The 27,827-nt window shown below is 42.2% G+C and overlaps 1 protein-coding gene across 4 annotated transcripts in view; it reads right to left on the reverse strand.

Annotated features, from left to right (window-relative positions):
- The window catches only part of MAPKBP1 (mitogen-activated protein kinase binding protein 1), a 248,028-nt gene that overhangs the window by 45,923 nt on the left and 174,278 nt on the right, over positions 1 to 27,827 (reverse strand). For all 4 annotated transcript variants that reach the window (XM_089686912.1, XM_089686911.1, XM_089686909.1 and 1 more), the window contains 10 exons: positions 26,037 to 26,219; positions 24,998 to 25,158; positions 16,111 to 16,300; positions 11,335 to 11,481; positions 9,594 to 9,778; positions 9,422 to 9,513; positions 7,751 to 7,876; positions 4,419 to 4,489; positions 3,000 to 3,124; positions 2,588 to 2,663 (listed from right to left, as the gene is read on the reverse strand). In XM_089686912.1, the coding sequence (XP_089543038.1) occupies positions 2,588 to 2,663; positions 3,000 to 3,124; positions 4,419 to 4,489; positions 7,751 to 7,876; positions 9,422 to 9,513; positions 9,594 to 9,778; positions 11,335 to 11,481; positions 16,111 to 16,300; positions 24,998 to 25,158; positions 26,037 to 26,219 (1,356 nt within the window). The remainder of the gene's footprint in view (positions 1 to 2,587; positions 2,664 to 2,999; positions 3,125 to 4,418; positions 4,490 to 7,750; positions 7,877 to 9,421; positions 9,514 to 9,593; positions 9,779 to 11,334; positions 11,482 to 16,110; positions 16,301 to 24,997; positions 25,159 to 26,036; positions 26,220 to 27,827) is intronic.

Raw genomic sequence — 27,827 nt, forward strand, 5'->3', positions numbered from 1 at the left:
TAAGCTTAAAGTGAAAAAATTAGGTATAATTACAGAAGCTATGACTGCTAACTGTAAATGTCAGAGAGCAAGATGGATAGAGAAGGAGATGGGAAGAGAGGGGAAGAGAGGGAGAGAGAGGGAGAGGGAGGGAGGGAGAGAGAGAGAGAGAGGGGGGGGAGAGAGATGGATAGAGGGAGGGAGGGAGAAAGTGAGACGGATGAAGGGAGAGAGAAAGCGAGACGGATGAAGGGAGAGAGAAAGCGAGACGGATGAAGGGAGAGAGAAAGCGAGACGGCTGAAGGGAGAGAGAAAGCGAGACGGATGAAGGGAGAGAGAAAGCGAGATGGATGAAGGGAGAGAGGAAGCGAGACGGATGAAGGGAGAGAGAAAGCGAGACGGATGAAGGGAGAGCAAAATGGATGAAGGGATAAAGAGAGCGAGGAAGAGAGAGAGGGGGAGAGAGAGGGGGGGGAAGGAAGAGGTGGGGAAGAGGGGGGGGGGAAGAGGTGGGGAAGAGGGGGGAGAGGGGGAAGGAAGGGGGGGGGAGGGGGAAGGAAGGGGGGGAGAGGGGGAAGGAAGGGGGGGAGGGGGAAGGAAGGGGGGAAGGGGGGGAGGGAGAGGGGGAGGGGGAGAGGGGGAGGGGGGAGAGAGGGGGAGAGGGGGGGAGAGAGGGGGAGAGGGGGGGAGAGAGGGGGAGAGGGGGGGAGAGGGGGGAGAGGGGGAGGGGGAAGGGAGAGAGATGGGGGAAGGGAGAGAGAGGGGGGAAGGGAGAGAGATGGGGAGAGAGAAAGATGGGGGGGAGAGAAAAAGGCAGGGGGAGAGAAAGATGGGGGAGAGAGAGATGGACAGGGGGGGGGAGAGGGGGGGAGAGGGAGAGAGAGGGGGGAGAGAGAGAGGTGGGGGAGGGAGAGAGCGAGAGATGGGGAGAAAGAAAGAGATGGCGGGGAGAGGGAGAGAGATGGTGGGGAGAGAGAGATGGTGGGGAGAGGGAGATGGTGGGGAGAGGGAGAAAGAGATGGTGGGGAGAGGGAGAAAGAGATGGTGCGGGAGAGGGAGAGAGAAAGATGGGGGGAGAGGGAGAGAGAAAGATGGGGGAGAAGGAGAGATGGGGGAGAAGGAGAGATGGGGGAGAGAGAAAAATGGGGGAGAGAGAAAGATGGGGGAGAGGGAGAGATGGGGGAGAGAGAAAGATATGGGGAGGGGGGAGAGAGATATGGGGGGATGGGGGGAGAGAGAGCACGAGAGAGATGAAGAGAGGGAGAAAGCATATGAGAGAGAGAGATGAAGAGAGATGAAGAGATGGAGAGAGATGAAGAGACAGAGAGAGATGAAGAGACAGAGAGAGAGAGAGAGAGAGATTGAGAGATAGAGAAAGATGGAGACAGATAAAGAGACAAAGGAAAAGATGCACACATACACACTACATGCAAAGTACAGCTTACATGATAACAAATCACTACTAGAGCTTGAAATTCCCTGCGGATCTGTGTCCAGTTTGCTGATTGTGCTTTAATGTCAGCAGTAAATAATGCTGGTTAGCATTTACTACTAAGCAGGGAGCCAAAAAATCTATGACTGTCCTGGAAAATCTTAACTCTTTCATACTTAGTACATATACAATTCCTGGACAGGAACATTATATATGGATTCTGGGACAACAGTGGACTTGGACATGCAAACATTTTTGTTATGGGTACCCAATGAGTTAGTTCATAATGAAAATTTATTTTTATACAATTTATTTCATCTCTCCACAATAATAAGTAGCTATATTATAAAAGCCTTAACAAGATGTTTGGGAAATCTGTATAATAAAGGAGGGAATACAACAACTTTCAGAATGGACCATAAGCTGAGTCAGCAGCCTTCCAGAATCAGTGAAAAGAGAATAACTGAATAAAGGACTACGCCTAATCTAAATTTTAAAAACATTGTGGAAAAACAGGATATTACAGACAGTCATGAATGCCTGTATGCAGAATCTTGCTGCCTAAAGGCATACCCCGTCTGAATGAACCCTAACCAGGGCATTATAAGAGCAACTTGACTAGCACTACTAAAATTAAAGTGGCTGTAAACCTCAGACATGAAATATAAACAAAGCATATCCTTCAATAGTGTGTACTTGTCTCAAACCAGAGCACCAAGTGTCATTTCTGTCTGCTACCTTGTTCCTCTCATATCAGCATGAATCACTCCTGACAAGTTTTCCTGCCACCAAGAGAAAAATGGTGCTGTGTGAAGGGGGGGTGTCCCTTTCCTCCAATCATCTCTCAGATTTCTCCTCACTGATGTAAATTCAGCTCCCCGCCCCCTGCTTTTCAGAGCTGAGCAATCCTGTGTAAATTCTGTACTTTGAATAGATGTAGGGAAAAGACAGCTGTAGGAGGATTTGTTTCATCTCTGTGTATCAGGTAAGTCACTTCATTGGGTATGTGTAAGGGTTTACAGCCACTTTAAATAGTTGGGTGTGTAGGCTTTAGTTCCTGTATGGATTTCAGCACTCATCTGCTGAATGAAGAGAACTACCAAGGTATGATGAACATAAAGGTATAAATCTGCCTTATAATCTGATGGAAAGTAATATCAGGGACCATATACTTACTTTAATAAGAGTCCCATCTTCACTTTGTGATCCCTTGTACAGCTTCTTCTGCTTCCCACTGCTGATGTTAAATATCCTGAAGAGAAAAGAGAAAAACAAGAGGGTCACAATAGGACCATTTAATATTGACACTCAGAAAAGAAAAGATATTAAGTAGTTTAGGATTCTCAAAGTTATAAAAAAAATGTTCATTTTAATGGAGCAAGAGAAAATACAGTGCACAAAGTGCAGTAATCTACAGCAGCCAGCTTTTAGTTTACTGATGTCAGATCAATGAAGACAACACAGTTTGGCTACAAGGGGTTCATCTAGCAGTTGTAACACTGAAAGCAGTTTCCTTACAATCCTAATCTAATCTTCAAGACATTCTGCATATGAAAACACAAAACTAAATTTAAAAGATTAGACCTACCTGATATTTCTGTCCTGACAACCAATGGCTGCATACTTCAGGCCAGGATCTACATCCATATCATACAAGGTTGTTTTACGTACTATGTGGTGTGTGCGGGTAAAATGGATGGTACCTTCTCCGGTCTGAAAATAAGAGACACCATTACCAAGCTGTAAAATGCACAAAATACAAGATTTTCCTAAAGACATATGAAACAAAGTAGAACTACTTTCTTATTATCATCTTTCAAGCTACAACTCTACAACGCCACCTCCCCCAAATTCCATGCACTCTCTAAAGCTGTCCATAGGTAAATTGAAATTTGGCCAGTTCAGCAGGGACAGGCCAAATTTTGATCTATCTATGGTCATTCCCTCTCATCAGATGCTGATCTAACAACTTACTTCTGTCAAACAGAACTGTTGGAAAGCTTTTGTTAATTAGAAGCTTGCAGCCACTGATCAGTACATCCTGACAGTGGGGGGAGGCCCACTGTTCGAATACGTCACAACGATGTGTGGATCAGAAAAGTATTTTTTTATTTGCTTGAAAAAGAACCATCTATGGCCAGCCTAAAGCTAAGCATAAATGGGTCAATTTTTTTCTTGAACAGCTAGCATCGGCTGCAGCACTGTTTGAATAAACATTTTCCGACAAGCCCATTCGTGAGAAGTCTATAGTTAGATTGACTTCCCACTAACTGAACAGCCATAGACGGTTCAAAATTAGTTGCGTCCGTGCTGAGCCAACTGAATTTCAATCCATCTATAGCTAGCTTCAGTATTCTATCAACATGTCAGTGCTCCAGTAAGATCCACATGCTGTGAGCTACAAGGAGCTGCATAACTGCCACTGAAAACTCTCCAGGCAGTTGCTTGCTTCTTCTACTCAACGTTAAAGAAAATCCCATTTTTCCTACAGAGGGGCTATATATCATGCATCCAAATGACTGACAGTGAACAACTGGGCAGAGGTTTGCAGCGGTGACTCCCTGTGGGCTGTGGAGCATCAATCTGGCCATAAGGGTTTTAACGTATTGTGATACCATAGTCACAGGTGTTACCTAGCAAAGCTGTGATACTACCGGGAAATATGATAAACCTGCACCCAAGACTAAAGTGGATAAACAATGGATTGGAGGATATTACGATGTATGCTGTACTGAAAGAGGCATGCTGGATGGATGTCTTTCCAGAAATTTTTATTGCATCCACAAACAAAATACACATTTGAAAGTGTATTTAATAGCATTGTTAAAAGAGCCACAAAACAGCTAATGTACAAAAACAGTTAGCCTTTACATGACTCATCACAAAGTCAGAGAGTCTGGTTTAATATTAGGACCAGATTTATAGACCTTTTACTGCATTTGGTCATGGATGAGTTCTTTGTACTTGTTACTGCTGCACTTGTGTAAATACATCAGAATTCACATACCTGTTCAGCAGTACGGAAATAAATGCTCTTATCGGCTCCACAGCTGATCATCCGTACTTTGCCATCATTAGCTAGAAAAGTAACATTTAAAGTGGTTTGCAACTGACATGGAGGTTACATTATAAAGCATTGAGGTACTCTGTCTACATTATGTATTTTCTCGGGAGCTGGAATGCAAAAATCTGCAACCTGCTGCAAATTTGGAGCTCCAAAATCAAACAAATGTGATAATAAACAAAAGTTAGAATCACCCTTCCTGGCAGCCTGCAGATGCTAGCCAGAGCCTGGCGACAACAGTTTATCAATTTTTTTTTTTCAGTAAAACAAAGGCTCATGTGGACTATGGTCCACTAAAAACTTACTTACATGCTTACTAATGCCCATACCAAATTCTTTAAGGTCTGGGACCCATGGATAACTGACAATAGCCACCTGAATGTAGACTGCACCTTGCTCTAGGTGTCAGCGATGTATAGCCTAACAGTCGCATCAACCTGGTAGGGCCTCACGGGAACCCTCCTTGTTCTGTTTTTTTCCCTCCTTCTCTCTCAGGAAAGTCCCCTAATCTTTCTATTCTCCTGTCTGCCTCTCTTTTCTCCCCCCCCATCCTTCTGGTCCCATGTAACCTCCCTTCTTCTCTGGCCTTATGCTCCAGATTATGGATAAATTGCTCTTCCTCCCCTGCAGAGGCAATCAATGATGTCAATGAGGAGCAATTTCAAACGGCTTTGTGCGCTAAACCATTTCCCATTTTACATATGAAGTTTCTCATCTTTCGACAATGTATGCAACCTACCTCTGTACCTACATCTTTTTAAAAATGTTGGGTACTCATTGTGCTCCTCCCTTCATGTTGCACACTTGCATACCCTCCTATTGCCTGCTACCTTAAAACCTAATAAGTGTTTTGTGAAACAAAAATTAGAATCACCCTTACACTGTACAATGAGATTAGGCTTTAAGAAGCAATGCCAGGAAACCAGTGATAAAAGTCTGGGAGCAACTGATACTATCCAGGAAACTAATATTGCTTCAATCAAAAGTTCCACTAACATTAACCTGAGTTTGCAGAATTTTTTACATGATCCTGTGTATGACTGCAGTGTTTTATAATAGGATATTGTGCCATGTGACATCTCCAAACAGGAGATTAAAGAAAATAGAGCTTGAGCATTGAAACATTTGACTGCATTGTGCTGAGGCTTCTGAAAATATAGATGTCAGCAGTTATATGGAATTAGAAAGAGGAGCGCCAGCAGCACAATTTTAACGTGGTGTTATCAAAAAAAAAAAAAAGAGCTGCTTATGAAGCTACGCTGCGGTCTGGGAGACTTCTATTCCTGTTCAAAACATTGTCACTGGGATTGGAAATAAGAATTTCCAGCATAGACAACAATAAAGGTTTTAACCCACCCCCACCAACTTAAATAAAACATTGACACAGGCTCCATCCCATCACCACGTTATCAAAAAAAAATTAAAGCTCAACTCTGGGCTAATATATTATCTCTTGCAGTTGGGCTGTGCCCGCACTGCAAAGGATAATTGCTTGTTTATGTCTAGGGGAGCAACAAAAAGAGATATACTTACCAGATTCTCCACAGAAAGACCAGTCCTTACAGCTTCTGCACCCCCACACTCCATGGGGGAAGAGGGGGGGTTGTTAAGTATAACGGTTTCTCCGCATGCCTGGATAAAGCCGCGCTATTAACTATGTCATGCAGGCAAGGCCATCTGCATTTTTTTTATCTACTCAGGGTCGGGATTACGTTTTTTGCAAAAGGTCTCACCTTCTAAACCACTTATATACTGTGCACCTTGCCATTGCTATTCTGCTACTCTTTCCACACAGTCTGCTTTAAAATTCCAGGAGCTGGATATGATGGGGAGCAGTGACATCAGCCTCTCTGCGATTGGCTGACAGACCTGAGGTCTGGAAGGGGAGCAGTTAGGGAGTGCTGACAAAGTATCAGTGGGTCATTGGGGCCTCTGTAGACATTGTTACCTGCCCTTAATGGAGAGGGTGACAGTGTATTGTTAAAGTGAAATGTTTATGGGCTCATTCACACGGGCATTAAGGCCAGTACACTGTGAATGGGACATTTGTTTATTAGTCCCTATCCAGCAGGTTCTGTGTGCAGGCAGCCAATTTATGCCTATGAGGACATAGACACATCTGCTCATTCTATTGTGACAGGCGGACATGGCTCAGCCACCTGTTTTTACCAATCCCCAACCACAAAGGTAAAAAAAAAAAAAAAGAGTCCTAAAAGTGCTAAAGCTTAAGAGAGAGAAGTATGGAAGCCATCATTACCAACCTCCTAGTTAAAATTATACTTGCCTGATACTTTGGTCATTTGGAATCACATGCATGGAACAAGCATGCTGTAAATGAGTGTCAGAAATGCTAATCTCTTTGTTTCAGGTCAGCTTATCAGACAGGACTGAGGAGCTTCAGTATGACAAACAGGCATCTAGCATTCTCAAAAGGAGAATTCAGCAATGGCAGCCTCCATCAATTCTCTGATACTATACAATCCTTTTACGAAAGATGGAATGGAGAAAATTTACTGAATCTGTTAAGCAGTAAATCTTGAAGTCATTCAGGATCCTTAAGCGGGACATAGATGGATGGAATCTTGGCCGGTTGTAATGAAGTTGATCTATCGATCGACTTCAGTACAACCAGCCTGTCAGATTGTTTGCATGCTATTACTGCTGGCGGTTATAGCTGCCAGCATTGGTCATTGTGTTCTGCCGGCAGAGCTCCTCTGCCAGCAGAACACAATACACTCAATGTGTTGATGGGGAAGTTGAGCGATTTTCTTTCCTGCAAGCCGTGGCTGCAGGGAAGAAAACTGAGGCATTTATGGCTTGTCTTAAAGTGATACTAAAGCTAAAAATGTTTTTTTTACTTTAATGCATTCCTTGCATTAAGGTAAAAAAATGTCTTTAATTTCTATGCAGCTCCATAGACAAACAGCTTGGGAGAACGCGGATACTGCGTGCCAGCATAGCGGTCATTTGCTATGGGGACATATGAAGAAGAGGAGGAGCCAAGATCGCCAGTGGGAGACCTGGGAAGAGGAGGATCAGGGCTGCTCTGTGCAATACCGTTGTAGAGAGCAGGTGAGAATAACATGTTTGTTATTAAAAAAAAATTAAAAAAATAGGACTTTAGTAACACTTTAATCTCCAGAGAGAACATATAAAAGAGAAAGAGGACATTAGTTACACATTCATAAAGCTGAACATCCTGTGGACAATGAACAACATAGTTCCATCATATTCCAGAGAACAATGAACTTTGTAGGAATCAACAGAGAAATTACCAGCAAATTTCACAGCAGTGATCGATGAAGAATGATCATCCAAGGTTTGCTGGAGGCTGTATTCCTTAGAAGCATCTAAAACATGGATAAGTCTGTCTCGGCTGGCGGAAGCCAAGAGGTTTAATCCTGATAACAGGAAAAAAAAGGATTAAATGAGGATACATGTTTTTATGGTCAAATTCTCAAGGTAAAGCACAAAATTTAAAGCTGAATCACACTCAAAATAAGCTCTCCTGCAGGTGAAGGTGCAACATATACTGTATGTAATCAACAGAGACTCCTTCCTTCTCCTTGCATACCACGATGTTAATATAAAACAGCAAGTGGGTAACAATGAAATACCATAGCAAAAGCTAATACACTAAAACATGCATATCAGACCTTCCAACATGACCCTCTCCAGCAGTTACAGAACACTCTTGCTAATTATCTCTCCGCATTTGTGTTTACAACCTCCTTAGCTCATTCAATTAACTTTTGTAAAGGATAAGCTGTCTGTCAAGTGTATTAGAAAAGCAGAAAGTTGATCAGAACCAGAGTGTTTTGTGACTTCTGGAGTGGGTTATGTTGGATGGTCTGACATATTACCATGCAGACTATTAAAAACCTGTTGCTACAAGCTGGAAAATGTTTATGTAGCACAGAGTCATACATGTTAACAAAAAGACTTTTTACACTCACGAGTAGTTTGAACAATTTCAGTACATCTGCCAAGATGAGTGCAGAAAGTTTTTTGGTTTTTTTTTTGGGGGGGGGGGGGGGTATAAAGTGGCTGTAATATATATATACACATATACACACACACGCACAATTTTTATTTATGTATTGTTTTGTTTTTTTCTGCCTTCATGCATTCTCTGCATTAAGGTAAAGAAAAAAACTCCACTAACTTTTCCCCCCACCCTCCTGAAAACTTACTTGGCACCTCCTAGCGCTCCAGCATGGTCCCATCTGCAGTGCCACTACCTGGTCTCACAGGAGATATATGCAGCAGCAGGAGCCATAGGATCCCATTGCTCTCTGTCAAATCCTGTGAGGAGGGAGCAGGGGCATGGCCATCCGTGGATGCACACAGCGTGGCTTGGGAGTATGTGCATGGGTGCCACCTAACAGCCAGCTTCTGAGGCACACGGAAGAAGGAGATGACAATGCCAGCAGGGGACCTCCAAAGAGGAAGGAAAGAGCCTGCCCTGGGCAACATCATTGGACAGAGCAGGTAGATAGAACATCTTTTTTATTTTAAGCCAAAAAAGAACAGAAAAAAAATAACTTCACTGGAACTTTAAGTAATACCGTTTACTGGCTAACTTGAGTTATTAAAAGATACAAGATTTCTGAGCAAGTCCAATCCCTTAGTCAGGCCTTTGTACAGAGAAGCCAAAGGGATCTGAGTTAGCCTGAAAGCTTGCATCATTAATAACTCAAGTTAGCTAACAAAAGTTGGTCATAGATGGAACAAAAAAAAAAAATTTAAAAAATCGGTAGGTTAACCAGGGACTAGCCAAATTTTGATCCATCTGTGGCTGTTCCTGTTCAACAGAAGTCATTCGTTAGCTTTTCTAACTGTAGTATACACTCACTGCAGCATTAATTTGAAGTTTCCCATTTAGAGACATTTACAGTACAAGACAATCAGTCATTTATGAGAATGTAAATGCAGGAGATTCTTACCGGTCTCTGGCTTTGAGTACTCCAGACACAGAATCTCAGAGTCATGGGCTTCTACTTTCAACAGCTCTGACAGAGATTGTAGCTCATGTACCCTATGGCACAAATGTAAATGTTAAATGTGCAATATAAATTTATGCACAGTGACACCATAAATAAATGTTAATGTCATTACCTAAGAGTACCTGTCCTGTCCCCTGATGCCAAGTGTTGACCGTTGGGACTCACACACACAGAACGAATGCCAATCTTGGTGTCTAGTATTTGAGAGTCCACTTTATCTGCCAGGCCAGCAGTGTTACAATCAGTGTCCAGCAAGGCCTGCGTGTTATCATCTATCAGGATGATTTTCATCAGATCCTGAAAATCGAGGGTTAAGGTATATTAGCAGGACATTAAAATGGTTTAAGCCCTTACATATACCCACTAAAGTCAGGTGATACACGGAGATGAAAGAATTCCTTATACATAGAATAATCGAAAAAAGGTACGGGTAGGGATACAGCTAAGCTACTACATAATCATGCATGTGAATGTTTTGTGGAGGTGTAGGATTGTACTAGAAAGTGCAAAAATATCCATGGCAGCTCGTCAATGAGACTGAAATGATCTCTGCAATATATAAAGGACACAGCAGAGGGCGCCAACTAAGGCTCAGTTCACAATAGCTTTGAGAGCAGGCATTTGAGGGGCGTTTTTAATGCTCCTCAAACTCCTATGGAAATGATACTATTGATAGCACACAGTGCTGTTCACATTAGCAAAACATGAAGTGTCAACGTTGCATCAAAATTGAAGCCTCATGTCGAGTCAGGAGGAGTTGAAGCATTTCAACGCCTCCCAGTCAAGTCTATAGTGATGCTCCTCAAGCGCCTGGCAGGCGTTTGCGGGGCGTCAATACCATTAGAGTTTATTATAGGCTCCTCAAACGCCTGGCAGGCATTTGCGGGGGGTCAATACCATTAAGAGTTTATTATAGGAGTTTGTAGTGAGGTTTTAACACTTGTAAAACGCCTATAAAATGCCTCAAAACCGCGCATAGGGCATTTGGGGAGCATTTTTACAGCTTGTAGAATGCCCATACTAAAGCTCATTAAATGCCATTAAATTTAGCCAACTGTGAACAAGCCCTTAGTGCCGTATAAAGCAAAAGACTTTATTAAGTATCAACTCACAAGGTGCATAAGGATAAGAGAGCATGTCCTCCACCCAGTGAGGCTAGCGGTTGAGCCTCCGTGTGTCTTCAGATGCCAGGAAGCAGTTGCCGCTGTCATGAGCAGTGTAGGACACCAGAATCTAAAGTGCAAATCCTGGAGCCACCCTGAAGAGCATGGACTGCACAAGACTGGAAGTGTTGTTACATCTGAGAGGGCTGCAACGTGGGGAACGTGACTACATGTTCATGAGCATAACCGCTCCTTTTTCAAGCCCTCCCAGGTGTGACTACACTTCCAGTCTTGTACAGTCCTTTTGCACCAGGATTTCTGGTTTTGTTTCTGGTCTTACACAATTCCTGACAGCAGCATCTGCTTCCTGGATTCTGAAGACACACTGAGGCTCAACAGCTAAACGAACTGGATAGATGACATACTCTTATCCTTATGCACTTTGTGAGTGAGCTGCCACTTTTCCTATATACTGCACTTAGTTGGCGCCCTCTGATGTTTTCTTCATACATAAGTGGTACCTGTTTATCTGTAGTCTCTCTTCTTTATAGCCTTTTTAAACACACTGGTCTAAGGCTATTTCTCAGCTCTTGCAGGCAGGAGTCTAATGCCAAACTGTACAGTATACAGCAGGAAGCTGAGTGTAATTTGAGACCTGAATTGAGGAAAGGGGACACACCCAACCATTTTAAACACATTCTGGGACTCTATGTAGTTTTGAAGTCTGACCAAAGATGGGAGATTGCTTACATTGCTGAGTATATTTCGATGTAGTGCAGTTCCATGGATGTTTGAAGTCTCCATATTCCAAAGACGGACGGTACTATCAGAGGAGCATGTTATGAAAGAGTTGGGTGGTAACCAGGCTTGGTTGCTATCCTTCATCTCAGGGTACGTCTGTATAAATAAGAGTTACATTAATAATGAAATAGGTGTTTAATCAGGTTCAAAGAAAACCACTGCTAAGCAGCACAGCTGACATGTAAACTGACCCCATAAGATAACTTAGATGTACATTTTTTTACTTTATTTGATTTAAACACCTTTGTGAAAAAAGTAGAAGAGTAGATAAAAGTTGAAGGCCCTAAAAAGGCTCCATGTGGACGGTGGTGCCCAGTGCTGTATATCGTTATGCTCCCATCCAACATTTTTTAAGCTCAGTCCATACTGCTGTGACTCCAAAGTCATGCGACTTCCTGTGTGACTTTACATTGCAACTTGATGTGACTTCAAGGCAACTTTTATATAAGTTTTACAACTTTGACAAATCATAACACAGAGTGTGACAAATATTGAATTTACAAAACCCTGTGAAATTGCAGCCAAAGTAGCAAAGATAAAACAAAAAAACAATTTGGTGCATGAACTATTTTTTTGTTGCTGCGACTTTAAGTCACAGCAATTAGGACGGCATGAGAAGTCGCAGCAGTGTGAACCAGGGCTCAACCTGCATGAACTCTTAAAATGTGTGTCTGAATGTGTCACCCATAGGGCATCTGTGGAAACAAGTTGAAGGGTATCCTGGTTTCAAATGTGCAACTCTTACTGATGCCAAGTACCACCTCCTAAGGAGTTTGTAGTTTTATTTCATGGATATGAATTAATTGAACAGTGTGATGTGATGTCTCATATTTGTTGCCAGTCTTCTGTCTCCAGTTTTCCCAAGTATGGTAATTTGAAATTGTAATGTATTACAACTTAGCCACTAGAGGCAGCTTGCAGAGACATCGTGTAATAGCACTGTCTCTTAATAGTTGTTGAATTAAGACAGCCACACACATTCTATAGAAGTTTATTAAATATGTTAAACAATTAAAGCAACAAATCCAGGAATCCATAAACTGTAAGTATTCCTGTATGAGCATGACACTGTAGAACAGGCATCACTAAATGATGGACCATGGTCCGGATCCGAGGTCATGCCATTTAGAAGCAACTACTATCCCCAGCCACTGCCGCTGTCATTCTCAAGACAGCGCGGAGAGCGGGAGGCAGCATAGTAAAGAACGAAGTCAAGAGGCACATCTAAGCATTGGATGAAGGGCAGGAGCTGCCAGCGGTTAACTTTTCATTTTAACCAGAAATTGATTGGTTGTTAGGTCTGTCCTTTGTCCTAGCAACCAATCACCTGCTGGTTAAGCTGGAAAGTTAACTCTTGCAGCTCCCGCTCTCACCCTCCATCCAATGCAGAGCTGTGCCTCCCATACAGCTCATTACTACCCTCTGTGCTGTCTCTGTACTGTGGAGGGACTGTGAAGGGAGGCAGAGCTGTGTTGGGGTAATGTAAAGAGGGCAGAGCGCACCACTGTGTGTAAAGGGTGGGGACTTGTGAAGTGAAGGTAGGCAGTGGTGGTGTGTGTGGGGGGGGGGGGGTTGATGTAATGGGGCAGAGGACGGCACTGTGGGGGTCAATGTGAAGAGTAGATGTGCTTTGAGGGGGGGGGGGGGTGATGTGAGGAGGGACAGTCAGTGCTGTGGGGGCAGGTGATGTGAGGGTGGGCAGTGCTGCATGTGTGTGTGGAGGGTTGATGTGATGGCGGCAGAGGACAGTACTGTGGAGGGGTGTCGATGTGAAGAGCAGATGCCCTTGGGGGAGGCAGTGCCATGGGGGGTAATGTGAAGGGGTGCAGTGCTATGTGTGTATGTGTGTGGAGTGTGTGTGTGTTGCTGTGAAAAGGGGCAGAGGATAGTACTGGGGGGGGTGATTTGAAAAGGGGTTGAGGACACTACTGTGAACAAAGGGGGTATGTTATGTAAAAGGGATACGGTACACTTATGTTAAGGGGTAGGAGTGATGTGAAGGGGCCTGAAAACACTACTCTGAAGAAAAAACTGTTATGTGACTTGGGGAACTGTGATGTGCAGGGGACTGAATACACTGATGTAAAAACAAGATTGTAATATAAGGGAGGGCTGTGATGGGAAGGATCTGAGTCTGAGTCTTCGCACATACATGCGTTCTGGACCTCTGCTGGAAGAAAACTTTATAGATCGGACCTCTGTAAATTAATTAAATACCCCAACTGGAAAAGTTGTATGTGTATGTCTGCTCTGACTTTGGTAAAGTGTCTTGCATTGGTTTGTTATGGCACTCAATGCTTATATATGGATTCAGCCAAGGCTTAGCATCAGTACTTGGCGTTATTTAGAGGAAACAAAGCTAGGTACTGTTTCTAGCACAGGGAATAGAATAAAGAACTAAAAGAGACACCATTAATTGACAGCTGCAGAAGCTCTATGTGTAGCCCTTTATCCTAGAAGAAGTCGTTTTTAAATCCAACACTCTAACAAAAATGTTATGAAAATTTTAAGCTTTCTACAGCCGTACTGAATCGACAATGGACAATTCCAGCCTAACAAAAATGAATTTTGTTTCAAAATGACAATTTTCCTTAAATGATTAAATATAACTTAATTAACATTTTGGACACTTTGCTTGCAAAGGAGCAGCTAACATACAGGCTGAACATAGTCTACACAAACACTGATGTCAAAGGGGGGTGCTTGACAGACGTATTCAAGACCTTCCAGGCACCTCTAAATACTGCATGCATGGCACTAGATTTGTTTAACCACTCTTGGAGGATGTGATGATCAGAGAGGGTTGAAAACCTTGGTTTTTTTTTTGTGCAGGTTGAGAAAACTTTATATTGGTGTGTAAAAGTAGAAAACCCGCTTAACCTCTAAACCTGTTCAACAATAAGAGGGTCAGCATTTCCTGAGTTTTAGCTCTTTTTTGCTGATGAGGAAGCAGATGTCATCAGCTATAAACAAATGGAGCATAAAGTGTAAAAATCCTTAATCCTAAAACACAGCAGATCATGATTAGGCTACTTTCACACTAATCTGCCACAAAACCGCATAGGCGTTTTTACCGCGTTTTTTAAAGGACACGTGACTTAAATCTGCACCAAAACCGCTTCTCAGAGGAAATGGGAAGAGGCGTTTTTGTTTTTTTGTTTTTTTAACTCCCCAAACATGCCCCAAAGATGCTGCAAGCAGGAGTATTTACACCGCACTGCAAGCGCAACGCCTCAGTGTGAAAACATACATAGATATACATTCACATACATAGGGAAGCAGTTTTCTTGAGATTTTCAGGCACTCTTTTTAACGCAAAAACGCTTGAAAAACTCCTCAGTGTGAAAGTAGCCTCTCTCTTTTCTGTCAGCAGGATGCAAATAAAGACATTCCATGCCCACTTAAGCAGACATGCTTCTTAATCTCAGGATTTGCCTCACACAAAGAAAGAGGTTGATGCGTACAAAAGTATACGTCCAAACATAAATAAAGTACCCTACATTGCACCATTAGTGTGGTTAAAACTATATTGTAGCTTTCTTTGTCCCCAGCCCCCCTATCAGTCTTAAAGTTGTTCTAAAGGCAGAAGGTTTTTTACTTTAATGCATTCTATGCATTAAGGTAAAAAACCTTCTGAGTGAAGCTCCCCCCCCTATACTTACCTGAGTCCCATCTCGATTCAGCGATCTGTATTTGAGCCACAGTTCTCCCATGTCTCTCTCTAGTAGAGGGGTGTCACATTCTATCAGCCCCCTTCCTCAGTCAGGCACACATGTCATATGAGCACATGCACCCTGGAATCTTTCACCCACTGCCCCCTCTGACTCTGTTTGGTCTCAAATCAGAGCTCTTCCCAAACCACATGCTTTCTTTTTCCCCAACTGTGTCACACAATATTTGAGAAAGGAAACACATGCCCAGAACCAAATTAGAGGCACACAAGATGCCACAGAGGTGTAACAGGAAAAGCGTTCCTCATATTTTGCTATATGGACTCTGAGTTCCTCCTAGCTTACAGGATCCCATAACATAGGAAGGGTAGATTTCCAAGCTTTCTCAGAAAATCCTCCTCAAGTGAGAACAGGGCAGGGTGGAGCCAGGATGTGACAGCCGCAACTACTCCCTTCATGCACTACCCAGAGGACAGCTGCTAGCAGCCAAATGCCTGAGGGACACAATTATCGGCACTTGTATTGGCTCACTTTTCCCATCGGCAAAATGGTGATAGGGTTATTTTCGGCTGCAGGAATTTTGGGGCATCCCTAGTATAAAGTATTGACAGGCTGAGAGGAACCAGATGCTACATGCAGTTGAGGATGGAAGGGCGACCCTGGACAATGAAAGATGGATCCTGGCTCAGACATCCGTCCCTAACCGTTTGCAGATGCTGCGTGTGTGGATACATGTGAAAAGTGATGGCTTATATGATAGTATAACAATGGAGTTTAGATCTATTTTAAGAATATTAAATGAATGAGAACTCATACTATTGTTTACGTTATTCAACGCTTTCCTTACATCAGCTGCTACATTGTAAACTACAATTATGTTTACACTGCTATAAAAGTTGGTATGTTACAGACTCTTAAAAAAAAAAAAAAATCTAATCATAAATGTGGACATTCTGTTTTATCTGACTTACAGCAAAAATGCAATACAAAATAGAGCTACGTTTTCCTTTTTGATGCCCTAGAAGTAATGGACAGAAATAAACATGATAAATACCTCAACGCTCCACACACAAGAAGAATGGTATAAGGCTGAGTAGACTTTTCCCACTTTCTTCAAGTCTTTAATATCCCATACATACAGACTGTGGTCATTATACACACAAGACAGCCACTGGTTGGTGGGGTCAAAGGTCATTCCCACAGTGTCTGGGTACTTGGCATCTGTAGCACCGGAGAAGAGGCGGCTAGAAAGTAGAAAACAATAAGGCAATTAATTAGGGTTTCTATATATTATCACAGTGCTGCATCTTTCTACTTAGAAGCAGTTGGCAAGTTTATGTGGTCCAATTACTGTTATCACCTTATAGGCACTTGACAAATAAGAAAAAACCTTTTAAGTTAATGAATTCAATGCACATATGTGGGACTACAAGAAAAAAAAACATCTAACTGCATACTCGCAAGAGATCTAAGAGTTCTAAGATACCACAACGCTTACAAATATAATATATACACATATACATACACACACTGATCAGACATAACATTATGACCACTGACAGGTTAAGTGGATAACATTGATTATCACGTTACAGTGGCATCTGAAAGTGGGTGGAATACAGTGGGGATCGAAAGTTTGGGCACCCCAGCTAAAAATTTGTATTAATGTGCATAAAGAAGCCAAGGAAAGATGGAAAAATCTCCAAAAGGCATCAAATTACAGATTAGACATTCTTATAATATGTCAACAAAAGTTAGATTTTATTTCCATCATTTACACTTTCAAAAAAACAGAAAACGAAAAAATGGCGTCTGCAAAAGTTTGGGCACCCTGCAGAATGTATAGCATGCACTGCCCCCTTTGCCAAGCTGAGACCTGCCAGTGTCATGGATTGTTCTCAATAATCGTCTGGGAAGACCAGGTGATGTCAATCTCAAAGGTTTTAAATGCCCAGACTCATCTGACCTTGCCCCAACAATCAGCACCATGGGTTCTTCTAAGCAGTTGTCTAGAAAACTGAAACTGAAAATAGTTGACGCTCACAAAGCTGGAGAAGGCTATAAGAAGATAGCAAAGCGTTTTCAGATGTCAATATCCTCTGTTTGGAATATAATTAAGAAAGGGGCAGTCATCAGGAACAGTGGAAGTTAAAGCAAGATCTGGAAGACCAAGAAAAATATCAGGCAGAACAGTTCACAGGATTGTGAGAAAAACAATTCAAAACCCATGTTTGACTGCACGATCCCTCCAGAAAGATCTGGCAGACACTGGAGTTGTGGTACACTATTCCACTATAAAGAGATACTTGTACAAATATGGTCTTCATGGAAGAGTCATCAGAAGAAAACCTCTTCTATGTCCTCACCACAAAAATCATCGTTTGAACTTTGCAAATGAACATATAGACAAGCCTGATGCATTTTGGAAACAAGTTCTGTGGACCGATGAGGTTAAAATTGAACTTTTTGGCCGGAATGAGCAAAGGTACGTTTGGAGAAGAAGGGGCACAGAATTTAATGAAAAGAACCTCTGTCCAACTGTTAAGCATGGAGTTGGATCAATCATGCTTTGGGGTTGTGTTGCAGCCAGTGGCACAGGGAACATCTCACGAGTAGAAGGAAAAATGGATTCAATAAAATTTCAGCAAATTTTGGATGGTAACTTGATGCCATCTGTGAAAAAGCTGAAGTTAAAGAGAGGATGGCTTCTACAAATGGATAATGATCCTAAACCCACCTCAAAATCCATGGGGGATTACATCAAGAGGCGTAAACTGAAGGTTTTGCCATGGCCTTCACAATCTCCTGACCTCAACATAATTGAAAATCTATGGATAGACCTTAAAAGAGCAGTGCGTGACAGACAGCCCAGAAATCTCAAAGAACTGGAAGACTTTTGTAAGGAAGAATGGGCAAAGATACCTCAAACAAGAATTGAAAGACTCTTGGCTGGCTACAAAAAGCGTTTACAAGCTGTGATACTTGCCAAAGGGGGCAGTACAAGATATTAACTCTGCAGGGTGCCCAAACTTTTGCAGACGCCATTTTTTTGTTTTCTGTTATTTTGAAAGTGTAAATGATGGAAATAAAATCTAACTTTTGTTGACATATTATAAGAATGTCTGATCTGTAATTTGATGCCTTTTGGAGATTTTTCCATCTTTCCTTGGCTTCTTTATGCACATTAATACAAATTTTTAGCTGGGGTGCACAAACTTTCGATCCCCACTGTATATAAGACAGCAAGTGAACATGTTGTCCCTGAAAAACCAACAAAATTGATGTGGCGCTAATACCATATGAACCCAAAAACTTAAATATAAGAAAAGAAACATTATTATTAATAATAACAAGTATAAAGTGACAATGGTATATAACAATGTAAAGTGAATTACATCAACATGTGCAAAAAAATAAAGTCCAAAAAAAGGACTAATATATCATAAATAAATCAATATGCAAATTAATAATAAATACACACAAAACATATACGTGATAATGCAAACAGGTGTCTATAACACTCACACAATACTAGTGCAACAAAGTGCCAAAAAAAGTCCAAATTGGGACCAATAAATAACAATAGTGTCCAAAATGATCCTAAAAACGGATGTGATAGTGATACAAGGACAAGAACACTGAACAAAAAACAAAAGTCCAAAATGGGACTAAACACAGAGGTGCTCCAACCCCCCAAACAGTGCTCTAGGCACAAATCCCAAATAACATATAAACAGCAACCACTGTGTCACTATAATAAACACAGTGCATCCAACAGAATGTGAGTTAAGAACCTTAGATTGTACGCTCCTTGAGGATAGGGACTGATGTGAATGTACAATACATATGTAAAGCACTATGTACATTGACAGCACTAAATATTAACCTGTAGTAAATAAATAAATAGTATAGATGTTCTGCTCATATATGCAGCTGAAAGACAAGCCAGCAGAATTACAGAGGCCATCTGAATAATTAAAACACCACAGGCCTAGTGACTGAAACACATGATCTATTGAAAGGCAAACCATATAGCTGTGGGCTGGGGGTCAGGAGAGAAGAAACCCACAGGCAGAGACATGGACAAAAGAATGACTGTTCTTAAGAAAACTACAGTAAGGATGACTGGCCTGAATTCCATTCACTGCTCCATGTTTGAGCCAGCGAATGCATTTATAATCTATGCAAATGAATTGTAAATACAAAAAGAGAATGCAAGGCTAGTGAATATTATAACTTCAAGGCCTATGAAACCGCACTGCTAACAAAGAATGAGGTTATACACATCCCTGTCACCAATACACAGCAGTCCAACTTGAAGGGTGAACCAATGTTCATATCACTTGAGCTTACAGCAATGTCCTTTCTTCTCATAGCTTTTTATTTTGCATTTTACAGTTTTTTGCTCCCATTTGTTAACTCCACTCTAAGAATCTATCTCTCAACCCAACGTGCAATAATTATGAATTTGTAACTGGAATTTTTATAAAACAAAAAACTGCAAGAGCAATGAAGGAATAAATATTACAAGTTATTAATTCTGTCTGTAATCCTGCCGTTCCACAAAAAAGATCTGAGTTCCTGAATGCAAAGCACAGAAGCACAAGAGTGTTGCCTTCATTGTCCCCCTAACCAGAGTAATCCTTCCTGCTCCCATTTTATCAGAATTTCCAAACTACCATCACTATAACCTATTCAGGCACACCTGCTATCCTGGACCATGAGGATTTCCTGGCTGAACCAGAAGAGCCATCTGTAGAGTCGTGATGGCCATGGACATGTTTTCTCACTTACTACCCATTTGATGTGGGTAAAATAGAACAGGGAGTAAAATAAATCTCATAGAGGGGACACCAATTAAAGACTGTCAGAGGTTTTTAACCCTTCCCTACTGTTGAGCTTTAAATCCATTTATCACTGAGTGCCAGAAGATATTGAGACCAGGGTAAACTCTAGTGTACAGTTACATATAATACAATTGGATATTTTTAATTTAGGAGCTTCCTCTCAGCTCTTCTGCACAGGCACAGATTCAAGACTAAAAGCCACTAAAAGGTCAGATCACCTAAAACAGATTCTGGATGCTGGAGGGTTTAAACATATAACAGCTTCTTATATTGTATCTCTGAGGACTCTACTGGTTTAATATCTGTTCCGGGATCTGCGCACCTTCTGTGCCAGTATCAAAGGGCACATCTCCTAAATTTAGATTTTTGTATTAATCCCATAACGTGGAGATTAACATGAAAAGCTGGAACATGAAAAGGAAAGCAGGAACACCCAAAACTCCCAGAGTGTTAGGAGCTGAGTTAGGCAGCATTCACACTTGAGCAGAGCAAATTTCAGGCCTTTTTGAAGCAAATTACAAACGATTACATATCTATTCAAGCTTCTGGCATTTTAGTTTTAGCCAATGGAAAACACTAGGTGAGAAGATCAGTTCTTACATGCTAAAAATGCCTAAAATAAACCTGAAAAAAATAAATTTGAGCATTTTCTAGCATTCCCATTGAAGTCTATTGGACAAGAGAGCCCAAACCTACTTCAAAAGTAGCTCATGTAGCTTTTGGAGCTTTAGGCAGGTGTCTTGAATGCTCAAATGTGCACAGTCACCATCCAGTCAGCAACAAATTATCAAAAAGACAGGCTGGGATAGGGTGATGAGAGACTTCTTTAGAGAAACTAAACAGTTTTATGTCCTTTTGGATCCTCAAAATAATGATATAATCACTAGGTCCCCTACATTATCAGAGGATGCTCAGGACATGCATTTGGGTTTATCGAGGATTAGGGCTTCATAACATCTTAGGGACTTTTGTACAGAAATGTGCCTTTCAATTGGTAAATGTCTTTAGAGCAGGGTATAGTGTCTTCTTGCTTAAAGCAGTAGTGAACGTAGCTAAAAAAAATAAATAAATATATTCTCCCTGTAAGGTAAAGGCATAATGTGCTAATATGCATCACATTCTAGCACATTTTGAAAGATTTGCCTTGAAATGAAGCCCTCCAACAGCATTGTCACCACTGACAAGGTTTCCATCTTCACTCGATTTTCCTTCCGGGTTCACTGGCTCTGGTCGTTTAAATGTCAAGGCAGCATTGACATCACTCCTGCGCATGTGCACGGGAGTCTTGGCAGCAGCACAGAGCTCTGAAGGAAAGGCAGGAGTATGCTGTGCATACAAATGCAAATTTGGGAGATATTCCTTGTACCTTCAGGTAAGTTCTATTATAAGCTTACCTGTAGGCACAAGTGTCCAATGGGAGTTTACTACTACTTTAAAATCATCGATTTTTCCAGTCCTGTCCAGTATTTCTTACCTTAATTATCGCCTTGTAGCCTTGACTCCAATTGTAATGAAATTTTTTGAGAAATGAATCTTAAATCATATTAAACATTGTATTCCCCCAGGGCTAGATAGCTACCAGTTTGATTTTAGGGAAAATAGATCTATGGAGGATGCCATTGCATTGGCCTTGCATTATCATATTTAGAAAACAAAATAATTACCGTATTTTTCGCTCCATAAGACGCACCTGACCATAAGACGCACCTAGGTTTTAGAGGCAGAAAACAGGAAAAAAAAATTCTGAACTAATGGACTGCAGACATAGTACAGGAGATGACCAGAGACTGCGGACATAGTATAGGAGATGACCAGAGACTGCAGACACAGTACAGAAGATGACCAGAGACTGCGGACACAGTTCAGGGGATGACCAGAGACTGCGGACACAGTACAGGAGATGACCAGAGACTGCGGACACAGTGCAGGAGATGACCAGAGACTGCGGACACAGTGCAGGAGATGACCAGAGACTGCGGACACAGTGCAGGAGATGACCAGAGACTGCGGACACAGTGCAGGGGATGACCAGAGACTGCGGACACAGTACAGGAGATGACCAGAGACTGCGGACACAGTGCAGGAGAAGACCAGAGACTGCGGACACAGTACAGGAGATGACCAGAGACTGCGGACACAGTGCAGGAGATGACCAGAGACTGCAGACACAGTGCAGGAGATGACCAGAGACTGCGGACACAGTGCAGGGGATGACCAGAGACTGCGGACACAGTACAGGAGATGACCAGAGACTGCGGACACAGTGCAGGAGATGACCAGAGACTGCGGACACAGTACAGGGATGACCAGAGACTGCAGACACAGTACAGGGGATGACCAGAGACTGCGGACACACTACAGGAGATGACCAGAGGCTGCGGACACAGTACAGGAGATGACCAGAGACTGCGGACACAGTGCAGGGGATGACCAGAGACTGCAGACACAGTGCAGGAGATGACCAGAGACTGCGGACACAGTGCAGGGGATGACCAGAGACTGCGGACACAGTACAGGAGATGACCAGAGACTGCGGACACAGTGCAGGGGATGACCAGAGACTGCGGACACAGTACAGGGATGACCAGAGACTGCGGACACAGTACAGGGATGACCAGAGACTGCAGACACAGTACAGGGGATGACCAGAGACTGCGGACACACTACAGGAGATGACCAGAGACTGCGGACACAGTACAGGAGATGACCAGAGACTGCGGACACAGTGCAGGGGATGACCAGAGACTGCGGACACAGTGCAGGGGATGACCAGAGACTGCGGACACAGTACAGGAGATGACCAGAGACTGCGGACACAGTACAGGAGATGACCAGAGACTGCGGACACAGTACAGGAGATGACCAGAGACTGCGGACACAGTACAGGGATGACCAGAGACTGCAGACAGCACAGGGATGACGGGTAAGATGAAAGAACAACTCCACGGAAGTGGGAGCGGGTATCTGTCAAATTCAGGTACCCGCTCCCCCCCCTGCCCAAAGGTCAGCAGTCATCTCTATAAGGTCCCGCTGTAGAGCTGAGCGGCTGGCCCGGTATTCTAACACGGCGGCAGTGGAAATACCGGACCGGCCGCTCCATATTCGCTCCATAAGACGCACTGACATTTTCCCCCCTTTTTTGGGGGGAAAAAAGTGCGTCTTATGGTGCGAAAAATACGGTATGTCTGCATGCTTTTTATTGATTTTAGTTCAGAGTTGAATAAATTTTGCCAAAGTAACCTGCTGTTAGGCTGAACACTTTGGGATTAAGCCCAACGTTTTGTAACTGGATCCTGGATTTTCTGGCTGATAGGCAGCAGAGGGTAAAAGCTGGAAACTGTTACTTATCAAAGCTATCCTTTAGTACAGGGTTGCCACAAGGAACTGCTGAGCCCCTTTTTGTTTACTTTATACACTTTTGATTTTTTTCTCCCACTTCCAGGTGGACTCTGTGTTAAAATTTGCAGATGACACCATGGTAGTAGGAAAAATAAAGGGCAGCGACGAGTCTGCATATTGCCAGGATATTGAAAATCTAGTTGCTTGATGCAGAGAGAACTTACAGTTAAATGAAGCGAAAACTAAGGAAATTAATATTGATTTTAGAAAAGTATAGGAAGTTATCTATGAGCCAGTGGTGATTGATGGGATGAAGGTTGAGAAGGTAGAGGAGTCCTGCTTTCTGAGCGCATTAATTAGGGAGGATTTGACGTGGACAGGGCATATATTCCATCTGGTGGGCAAGGCTCATCAAAGACTGTACTTTACGAGGAAGCTATGGACAGCAGGCTTTTCAGAGCAGGTCCTCATTAGCATCTATAAAGCTGCAACTAAAAGTGTTGCAACGTATCCCATTTCTTTGTAGTGCAGTCCATGGCAGAAATGTCTGGCAGAGGGTGATAAAAACCGCAAATATTATTGCAGGAGTTGGTTTACTGAGCATTTTGGAACTGGGGAGGTGCCTTCAGAGATCGCTTAATATTGTGGAAGATATTTCCCATCTTGGTAATGTTCTGTATACATTGCTACCTTCTGGTAAATGATCCTAGATTGTAAGCTCCAAGGAGCAAGGCCCTCAAATCCCTCTTGTATTGAACTGTATTGTTGCTGTATTGTCTCCCGTTATAAAGCGCTGAGCAAACTTTTGGCGCTATATAAATCCTGTATAATAATAATAATATAGAAGTAATTGCTCTCATTCCACAATGTAGCCATATAGCTTTTTTCAGTCAATCCATATGGCTCTTGAATGCTTAGAGGAGTTTTGGAATAGACTGATTGGTGTTTTGCATTTTCTATGGTATGTGTGTTGCTTTCAGTTAAAGTTGTTGTAAAGACAAAAATAAAAACTAAAAATCTGCTTTTAGATACCTTTAACATTTTCATAAAGGTCAGGATTGCTGTTGCGTATCATAGAGGGGCCAGGGGGCATGACTGTTCTGCAAGAGCTTGTGTCACTTTCAGAAGTGATGTATGCTGACAAGGCTAAGCATTTGCAGGGAAATGGAGCGCAAGCTAGAATCCCTGCTGCATACATCACTTCCCCCCATCCCCAGCTGACTTGTGCAGTTTAACAGCAAGGCTGGGGATTGAAACCAATGGAGAGTAGGGATGCGCAGGGGTATGGCTCCAAATTGAGCCATGATGACCATACCATTGCATGGATAGGCTTACCTGCTTAGTGTGATCAGTTTTCAACCAGGAAGAAGGGGAACTGGCAGGATCAGCCAGATATTAGATAGCGAAATCAGTAAAAATGTATAGGAGTTGAAATATTTAAAGAGATAGATTATTATAATTTAATTTTTAAGTGTACAAAGACTTTAAGTGGTTTTTATGTTAGGTGTGAAATCTCTTTTTATGCGGAAGGTACAACTATGTTTTATTTTATGATTGTTATTGAAAAATAATACATTTTCTGACTAAAATGCATGGGATTTTAAATACTGAGCATTTGATATCTCAAAGCTCCAAAATAAATAGTGAGCAATTTGGAGCTTCGAGCTATATATGCTCAGGTGTGAACAGAGCCTTAGAGAAAAGACTGAAAAGATACATCTGTTTAAATGTATTCACTTTTCCATTTGAGCTCACCTGGCTTCAGTGATGGTAGCAATGTCTACACCCAGACAGTGTGGCTTTGGCATAGTGCTGAGAAAGTGTAAGTTACTTGGGTTGAAGATTCGAACTGTTCCATCTGCACAGCCACAGAAAATATAGTCCTGGCTCACCAATATGCAGCTGGCTATAGTGGTCTGTTTGGTAGAAGGTGAAGAAATTTAAACATATGAATGAAAAACCATGTAACAGGAACGGTTAGCATTCACAAATCATGCATGTAGGCAAGATTGCCAATGGTGACAGATATAAAATTTATGAATTCACAACAAACTATCGCATTTTAGACATTACAGTTTACATTTAACACGTGCCATCCTTTTTGAATGTCTGAAACTACAAGTACTGCCACCACAAAATGTGTCTGCCATTGCCTCCCTTGTTGAAAAAGGTTTCTTTTAATGCCCCGTCTGAGCTTCCATTCAATTTCTAGGGAAACCGCAGCTTCTATGACATTAGCCCAAAGTCATGCCACCAGTCAAAGCCCCAGCAGCAAACTGAAAACCATTTTAGGGGAACTGGAGAAGATTTTCTGGACAAGGGAAGTAATACAGTGCCATACGTAAGTAATCACAAACCCCAACTCTGTTTTTCCCTGTTTTGTTATATTACTACCCGAATTTAAAATATATTCTTGCAGCTTTGTACTATGTAATGTACACAAAATGTCTATGACTTTGAAAGTGCAAACTAAACTTTATAGTTGCACAAACAATCAAAACACAAAAAAACAGAAGTCATGAATGTGCATAAGTAATAACCCCCTTTCCCCAAAAGGTCAAAATTTGTAGAGTCAACATTTGCTGCAATTACTGTACAGCTGCTAGTCTCTTGGGGTACAGTATGTCTCTATTAACTTAGTATATCTAGCCACTATGATTTTGCTCATACTTTAAGGCAAAATTGCTCCAGCTCCTTCAAGTAAGATGGGTTGTGCTGGTGTAGAACAATCTTCATCTGGGCTTTGAACCCGATGTACTTCTCTAATACAAACACTAGTACTGACCACACTCACCCTGAGCTCCACCCACTTGTCCAGCAATCGACGGTCATTGAATTCACATAGTAGGCCAGAGGATGTTATACAAAAGGTACTGCTTGCTTTTTTGCCTTTTCCACATGCAACATCTGTGAAGAAGTTGTTCCTGAGCTCACCCAACAAGCCAGAACGCCCCAACAGTGGAATGGTTGAGTTCACCTGAAAGAATAATGATAATTGCAATAAATTTATATTATTATATATGAAATATTTTCCCTAAAGCACCCCAGAATCCAGCTCAGAAGTTACTGACTACGCAATAGGTACAAGGTTCACTAAACTGGAAATGCAAGTTACTGTGTAAAAAAACTACAAAATGTAAATAATAAACAGAAAGTTTTATTTTTAAATGTACATTTTGACTATTTCTCAAAGATAAACAGCTAATTAGTCTTGGCAGGATGTCTGTTTCCATGAACCATGAAAAACTCTTCCCTCTGACCTATCGTAAAACAATAATAACTCAGTCAAGGCTGTCACAGATGACATGTAAGGCCATTAAACTCTAGGAATGCAGAACATACCAAAAAACGTCTATTCCACAACTTAACAATTCCACATACAATTCACAGAATTCAACAGGTCCAGGACACATTAATATTAAGTATATATTTGAATGGGGAATATCATACCAAATAAATCAAGGTCATACATGACTACCCTAGCACATACAAAAGGAGAGAAGGTAGTCTCTGCCTCATGGGTGACAAACGTACGCAGTGTTTGGTATCCCTGGATATGAAATATAATTATGAATAATATTCTGTCAGTTTCTAGAACAGCCTTTCTCAACTGGGGTGCTGCCGGAGGTCTTCAGGGGTGCCGTGGGGAGAATGGCTGTCACCTGAGTCCGAGCTCCTTATCCCCAGCCGCACTGTACCTCGGCACTGGGAGCCGTAAGACCGCTGAGCAAAGTGAAAGCAAAGGGAAGGGGAGTGTCTTCTGTGCTCTCTGTTTCCCCCTAGAGTGCAGTACCCGGCTGTGTGATGGAAGCTAAGGTACTGTAACTTTTATAATGCTGTATACATGTGCCTGTGTGTGGGTACGTGTACATGTGTGTGTGTGCACATGTGTATGCATCTGTGTGTGTGTGTTTCTGTATGTATGTATGTATGTACATGTATGTGTGTGTACATGTGTTTGTATGTGTTTGGTTGTTTTTATCTGTGTGTATATGTATTTTACTTTTAATCTCGACCCACTATTCCTTTACTATCAGAACTGCTTTTTTAGGACTTGTTCCTAATAGCAGCAAGGACTGCTGCTCCTCTGAAAAGCAATCCATGCTCACATCGCTTTTCAGAGGCATTTGACATGTGGTGAAGAGGCAATATGTTGCCTCCTCACCACCTGGTTTAACCCCAGCATCAATCACCACACCACAATGAGCACACAGTTGCAGGGTGGTTGTAGTTCAACTCCATTCACCTGGAGGTATACTTCCAGCTGCGGCAACAGCATGTGTATACCCCCAGCTGCTGTTTCTGCAGCTAAAAGGGGAGTAGATGGGGGTGGTAAAAGCAGCTCAATTGCTTGGTTTTACCACCCTGCAACCTCACAGGTGAACAGGCCCTTGGGTTCACATCTGTGTGGCTGTGTGTAGGGCAGCCCATTCATTTCAATGGGCTGCTTTACCCGCAGAAATGTAGGGAAAGTCGTCCCTGACCTTAGTTTCAAAATTGCACCACAACAAAAACACCCTGCGTTTGCCAATGTATGGGGTACCCCTAAAGAGCAGAGCATTTGTCTGCGTATCAGGAATGAGTG

This window comes from Staurois parvus, unplaced genomic scaffold (genome assembly GCF_062004578.1).
Source record: "Staurois parvus isolate SC_StPar_1 unplaced genomic scaffold, SC_StPar_1.0 ptg000414l, whole genome shotgun sequence".
Classification (NCBI taxonomy): Eukaryota; Metazoa; Chordata; class Amphibia; order Anura; family Ranidae; genus Staurois; species Staurois parvus.